At 62.1% G+C, this 7,098-nt stretch overlaps 1 protein-coding gene across 1 annotated transcript; it reads right to left on the bottom strand.

The window, feature by feature from the left end:
• PVALEF (parvalbumin like EF-hand containing) lies at positions 1–6,269 on the bottom strand. The gene is given in 9 exon segments (XM_057713863.1): positions 1–44; positions 1,067–1,182; positions 1,483–1,618; positions 1,808–1,880; positions 2,241–2,401; positions 2,404–2,521; positions 3,068–3,201; positions 4,914–5,107; positions 6,235–6,269. Coding segments are annotated over 9 exon segments (1,011 nt in total).
• Positions 6,270–7,098: the final 829 nt, after the last annotated feature.

A 7,098-nucleotide genomic window follows, 5' to 3' on the forward strand; every position in this document is an offset into this window, starting at 1 on the left:
CTACTTCTTTGGAATTTTCTCCTTTTTGATCAATTCAGAAAATTCTAGAGCAGGAGACAGATTTCTAGAAAATAACCTCTTGGCTTATACCCCCAAGCCCTGCAGGCCCAGCCTGAAGCCTCCTTTATGACGGAGGACCTCACGGTCCAGGGGGGCCCTGCATCCTGACCTCCTGAGTCCTGGGTGGGGAGCAGGAAGGACCAGAACTTGGCTGCTCGAGTGCCCCACACCGTTGTCGTGTGCCCTGTGCCTGGCCCTCTTGGTGGTGGTGAGCTCACCCACCCTGGGTCTTACAATGAACCCTCAGCGGTTCCCCTCAGAGCCTCTGAGCAGGTGCTCTGATGATCATCCCGCCTTCAAGTAGGGAAACAGGCACAGAGAGGCTGGCAGGTGCGTCCTAAATGGACCTCTTGGCCCAGCTGCCCCTCTTTTAAGCCTTGTGACCACCCCACATGTCAAGGTTTGCTGGTATTTGCGGGCAGAAAGTAGAGGCCTGGAGGGCGAGGACAGGCCCCCATTCTGTCTGGGGCTCCGTGCCTGTGCTCGCTTGTTCCCAGGGCCGTCCTCTAGGCTTGGGCTCAGCCTTGGGTGAGCAGCAGGATGATGCAGACTCCAGGGCAGCCACGGGGAGCCTCAGGGAAGGCTCGGCAGCCCCACCAGTGCCTTTCCTCCTGGGCAACCCCCTCCCACCTGCTTAACTCACACCTCCCTCCCCATCTCGGAAACCCCCATCTAATCTGCCCCCTAGACATTCCCCAAAGCTGACGTGGGCCACTTCTCTGCTCGGAAACCTGTAGCAGTTCCCCTGGGCCCGGTGAAATTACCAAGGCCACTCAGCATCCCCTAGACTCAGCTTCCCCACCTGTGGATTGGGGATGGTGGTGACCACCACACGTGGCTGTGAGCTTCGAGGGAGGGGGTCCACTCCGGGCAGTGGGGAACCTGGTCCGCCCTGCGTGGAGACAGGCTCTGCACACGGAGCGAAGTGCCTAAGTGCAAGTGCCCGGGGAGTGGGGCAGGAAGGTCCTGAGAGGTATCCCTGCCTCTCTCGTCTCTGCTGCCCCGCCTTCGAAGTCAATCCTCCTGTTCTCGTCCATGTCAGCTGCATGGATCATGGCCTCAGCTTCCTCGTCCGTCAGTGGGGCAGTCGGCCCACTGCTGGGGATGGTGGACAGGATGTACCTAGGGCCAAGGGTGGACTTGGGTCAGAGCTGAGGGGGCATCTGGCCGGTGCTAATGGTTTACAAGTTTCTTGCTCCCCACTTTACAGAGGAGGAAACTGAGGCCCAGCTGGAGAGGGGTCTCTGGGCCTGGGCCCACTGCTGTGGCCCTGGACCCTGTTTCCATCCTGGCCCCATCTCCCATAAGGCCTGCTGGAGCCCAGTGAGGGTACCAGGTCTTCTGGGGGTAGGCATGGTAGCTATAGGCTGGGGAGGGGGCCCAGGGCTCGGGACCCCCCTGGCCCTGGCCGCTGGCTGTTACTTGATCTCATTCCACTCTATGAAGCCATTCTTGTCCTTGTCGAGGGTCTGGAAGGCCTTGTGGATGACACTCTCTAGCTGCCCTGAGGCCTGGAACTTCTTCATGTACTCGAAGAACTTGATGTAGTCGAAGGAGCCTGGGGACAACCTGGCGTGTCACCAGAGCCACCCTGCTCAGGGCCAGGTTGCCCTGGCCAGCAGGATTTGGGCCCAGAGGGGGACTCCTGCCCTGGGGTGGGGGCTGCTGGGTCCTGTGCGCTCCCCCAGCCTGGGGGCTCCTGCATCCACAGTGGGGTGGGCCCGGGATGGGCGGGGGTGGGCTGTGCCATGGTGTCTCATGTCGGTGGGCAGCAGGTCTATGTCCTTGTCTGACAGGGATGTGCCCATGCCCGAGGCCATCTTTTTTTTTTTTTTTAATTTTTAATTTTATTGGCTGCGTTGGGTCTTCGTTGCTGCACACAGGCTTTCTCTAGTTGCTGAGAGCGGGGGCTACTCTTCATTGTCGTGTGCAGGTTCCTCATTGTAGTGGCTTCTCTTGTTGTGGAGCACGGGCCCTAGGCGCATGGGCTTCGATAGTTGCGGCACATGGGCTCAGTAGTTGTGGCTCACAGGCTCTAGAGCACAGGCTCAATAGTTGTGGCGCATGGGCTTAGTTGCTCTGCAGCATGTGGAATCTTCCCAGGGCAGGGCTCGAACCCGTGTCCCCTGCATTGGCAGGCGGATTCTTTACCACTGCACCACCTAGGAAGTCCCCAAGGCCATCTTTAACTGGGAGGAGAAGTCCTCGTCCATCCTGGCCCTGCAGGGGACAGGGAGCCGGCTTGGCAAGTGTGCTGAGCAGGAGAGGGCGCTCTGCCTGGACCCTGCCTGGTGCCAGCTCCTGGCCCTAGAGTGGGGACCCCAGGCACCCAGACCAGGCAGGCCCCCGGCTGTCCAGCACCCTGGGGCCCCGGCCTTTGAGAGGCCTCTGTGCCCAGGCCCCGAGGAAGATGCGTCTGAGCCCTGCCTCTTGGTAGCTGGCCACTTTGAGGTGTTGTCCACTTCACAGAAGAAGAGACCGGAGCTCTGAGACGATAAGTGATGCGCACGAGATCCTTCACTCTGCTCGGGAGTGGTGGAAGTGGCGCTGACTCCTCAACGCTGCTGGGTCACGTCCTCTGTGCTTCCAGGCTCGCCTCAAAGCCACCCCCTCTGGGAAGGCTTCCTGGTTACCTGAGGCACCACCTCCTCCTGCAGGGACTCAGGGCCCAAGCCCTTGGTCTCTCTCTCCCAGACCCCAGATCAGTGGGCCTTGGTCATCCTGGCTGGACACTAATCACCAGCTGGGAGGCATGCTGCATGCAGGCCGGTCTCGAGCTGGGCCTGGACTGAGCAAGGCCCAGACCCGCTCCAACAGGATGGCCCCGCCCCCTTCCCAGGCGCTCAGGAGGGCAGCCCGCTGTGCATCTGCCCTGAGGAGGCGCCCACGGCACGGTCCCCACTTCCTGGAGAGTCAGGCAGGAGCCACTGAGGCAGGCCGGGATTCCAGCCAGACAGGTGGGGTCTGGGCACAGGGACCAGGCTGTCCTGTGCCCCCACAGCCGCACCTTGTGACCCGCGGAGCTCTCGGGTTGCTGTCCCCAGGGCGGGTTGGGTTCTGGGGCTCGTGGCAGAGCAGCTATTTCAGAGGCTAGGCCCTCTCCGAAGTTCACGGGGTGGTGGAGCCTTCTGGAACCTGCTCCTGCCGCCAGGAGAGGCAGCTCAGTGACCTGCGTCTGGGCAGTGGCTGGAGGAGTCTCCTTTCTCCCAGTAGAGACGCCACAGGTCAAAGGTTGCAACTCAAGCTGCAGTGGGGGGCAGGGAGGGCTGGATCCGGCTCAGGGCTGCGTCCCACTTTCTGACCCTGGGCGTGTCCCCCAGCTGCTCTGGGCCTCAGGCTCCTCATCTAGGAAATGGAGACCCCTGCCCACCCTGCCCCGCCCCTTTGCAGGGTCATGCAGGAGCCAGGAGGGAAGGAGATGGTGGGGAAACGGTGTTGGACCCTGTGGTGGGCCTGGAGCTGGGTCTTCCATGTGTTACCCATAATGGCCAGTTTCTGCAGCCAGTCCAGGAGCTGGGGTGGGGGTGGCCAGCTGGGACCAAGGGCAGGCCCGGGTCTCGGAGGCCCGCAGGACACACCCCACCACCCTGCATCCTGAGCTGAGACTGTGATTCCCCTCTCTACCCTGGAATCTTGGGGTCCATTCTGGAGGAAAGGGGTGCTCTGCCTGCCACTTGGGGCCCTGCCCGGGGCCAGTGTCACACCCTTTATGGAGGAGGGACAGAGCCAAATTCCACCAGGTCTGGCCAAGCCTAGGGTTGACATCCTGACTGCAGAGTGCTGTGGGCGCCCTGGGCTGGGCTGTTTACCACCCCCTCCTACCCCATGGCTCTCCGGGGCATCCCCGCACCCCCCCCCCCCATGATGGCAGGGGAGCCTGGGTCAGAGCTGGAGACAGTGGGGGAGGCAGGGCCTTAGGGCAGCGCCTGGTGTATTTATAGTGCCTGACCCAGGGCCTGGGATGGAGTCTCTCTGGGCACGCCTCGTCAGGGCGGGAAGCGGGGAGGGCGCGGGGGAGGGGGCCGCAAGGCACCGTATGGAACTGGCTCTGCAGCCGCCTGCCCAGCCTCCCGGGGTGCTCCCAGGGCCTGGAAGGGCCCTGCCCTCTTCGTCCTTCCCCTTGAAAAGGTCTTCCTCCCTCTCCTCCCGCCTCACTGTCCTCCACAGCCAAAGCTGGTCATAGCTGTAAGGCCTGGCTAAGCCCCGCTCCAGCCCAGACTCCCACATACCCCCGTATGGCTGCATCCTGTACGCTCCTTCTAAGGCTGGAAGGGCCCTCCCCTGACCCCAGACCACTCTGGACCACCACCCAGGGGGCCTTCCTGGGGGCTGTGGTCTGCATCTAGCCCCTGTGAGTGAATCACCAGATTCAGATGCTGAGCGAGAAAAAGGCTACGTGGGCTGGAGGGAGGTGGGAAGGGGTGATGGAGGCAGTGGGGCCCCACGGCGACGGGTCTGGGCACGTGGGCCCAGAGCGGGCTCAGCGTGCCTGCCAGAATTGGTGGGCCTGCAGCCTCTGCTCTGCCAGGCCCTTCCCTCACTCAGCACCCAGAGCCCTGAGGTCAGTGAGGCGTCTCAGCCTCCCCCTGCTGCTCCCAGCTCACAGCCCCTCTCTCAGAGGCCCCCGCAGGCACATGCGTGCCCACGTGCCCACCCCTGCAGACCCAGCTGCCTCAGGGCTGCCCCTCTCCTTCCTCCTCCTTTTCTGCCTCCCCAGACCTCCCTGGGGTCCCCCCAGCACCCAAGGCCTCCCCTTGTCCTGTGGAAGATGAGGCCCCGAGCTCCCACCATGCAGCTTGGGCAGCTTTGGCCTGGCCGGGTGCCCACGCCACCCTTCCCCGGGCAGGGCTCACCTTTGCCCGGCTTCCTTGGAGGACTCCGGAGAGGCGAGTCAGGCCGAGGTGCTGAGAGGCTGCAGGGGCTCCAGCTTTTATACCTGCAGCCGCTCGACCTGTTTACAGCTTGGGGCTGCAGCTGTTCCTCTGCCCCTCCCGGGCACTCCAGCCTGTACTGGCTGCCCCCAGGGGCTTGCTGGCACTTGGCGCACCTACAACGGGCTAGGCAGACTGACCATCCGCAGGGATCGGCCTCCCCGAGCCCAGGGTGGGGGTGGCGAGAGTGACGACATGGGTGAGTGAGTGGACTTTCTATCTGTCAGGACAGGGGCCGCCCTGCAGCTGGCCTTGCAGGGGTGAGAGGGGGTGGCCGTCCAGGATATGGCCCAGGGGGTACAGGCTGGCCAGCGTGTCCGAGGTGACAGCAGAGGACTGGACAATTGGGCCTCCTCTGATGAGAAGTCAGGCTGGGCAGCTGTCCTTTGTCCCTGGGTCCCTGTGGGGGGCTGGAGAGCCAGGCCAGGGCTGGCGAGGTGAGGGGAGGAGAGGGAGGTCTCTGTCAGGCAGGATGGCTCCTGCAGGCACAGGGAGCAGGGCCATGTGACCCCAGGAGGGGCTGGCCTCTCTCCCTGGGTAGGGCCCTCATAGGGCAGTCACCCGGGTGAGGATGGAGGACCAGAGAGGGGCACATCGTGAAGAGCCCCTCCTGGCCGTAGCCTGCCTGGAGGGGAACGGCTCACTGTCCATTCACTTTCTCGGCCTCAGTATTTCACAGAGTGGTGCCCCTTACGGTGCAGACGTCTGTGCAGCCTCTTTCCAACCCTCCATCACCAGCTGGCCTCTGCGGGGGTTTCTGCCCCCATCGTTTTACATGGCTCTCCGATAGCTCTTTGATCTGCTTTCTCTGCACAAAAGTTTATCGTGTGTTGCCAGACTCGGCTATGAAGTGAGACAGCTCTGTGCTAGGCCAGCAAGCTGAGAACGTTCTAGTAAGTTCCTTGACTGACTACCTGCTGCTGGACCTGGAACAGGTCCCAGTGCTTTCCTTCCTCCCTTCCTTCCTTGCCACGCCATACGGTGTGTGGAATCTTAGTTCCCTGACCAGGGATTGAAGCTGCGCCTCCTGCAGTGGGAGCACAGGGTCTTAACCACTGGACTGCCAGGGAAGTCCCAGGTCCCAGTGCTTTTGTCATCAGAGACGCCATGGGAAACCAGAGTAGGAGGACCAGGACAAATGATGGAAGTTTCCACGGTCCTGTCTCATTCTTCTCCAAAAGGGTTACCCCAAAGCTCTTCAGCCGAGGCTGGGTGCCCTGTGCCCTGGCACACCCACACCTACACTGCGATCTGGTCCCCAAAAGGCAGCACGGACATCGCTCGATATGCCTGTCCATAAGGAGGAATGTATTCACGTGAAAGGAATGAGGTGCTGACACACTACAACACGGTTGAGACCTGATAGCCCTGTGCTGAGTGAAAAAAGCCAGTCATGAAAGGCCACATAGTCTGTGATGCCATTTGTATAAAATGTCCAGAAGAGGCAAGTCTGTAGAGACAGAAAGCAGATTGGTGGTTGCTGGCGGTGGGGGGGTGGGGGCTGGGGGAACAGGGAATTACTGTTTAACAGGTATGGGGTTAATTTTGAAGTCATGGAAATGTTCTGGAATTGGGTAGAGGTGGTGAGTTCACTGAACGCCACGGAATTGTTCCCATTAGAATGGTTTATCTTATGTTATCTGAGCACCCCCTCCACCAGCATCTTCTGGAAGGTCCCGTCTGTGCCCACCCCTGCCCAGGCCAGGAGACGAGGGGTAGGGAGCGGGTGGGTGGGCTCCTGGACCAGCACCTGCCCGGAGCTGACAGCCAGTCCCCGGGGCAGCCCCTCCCATTTCATTTCTGTCCAGAGTCAGGCCGCCCCTCCTCTTCTGAAGCCCTGGCCCCTGCTTACCGGCCCCACTCTGGGCTGAGCTGGCCTGGAGGGGCCGTGGGGACCCGTTCACAGCTCTGGGGACACCGTTGTCCCCCGTGCCCAGGCACGACAGGCACTGCCCCCTTGGGAGGCTCTGGTCATTCGGGGCCTCTTGGGGCTGGCACTGACTCCCCCACCGCCGGCCTGCCTGGAACAACTTCGCTGGAGGGGGGCTGGCCTGCTCTCGGCCCCTCCTGCTGCAGCCTGGAAACCCCTGTGGAGACACACAGCTCG

This window comes from Hippopotamus amphibius, chromosome 17 (assembly GCF_030028045.1).
Source record: "Hippopotamus amphibius kiboko isolate mHipAmp2 chromosome 17, mHipAmp2.hap2, whole genome shotgun sequence".
NCBI lineage: Eukaryota > Metazoa > Chordata > Mammalia > Artiodactyla > Hippopotamidae > Hippopotamus > Hippopotamus amphibius.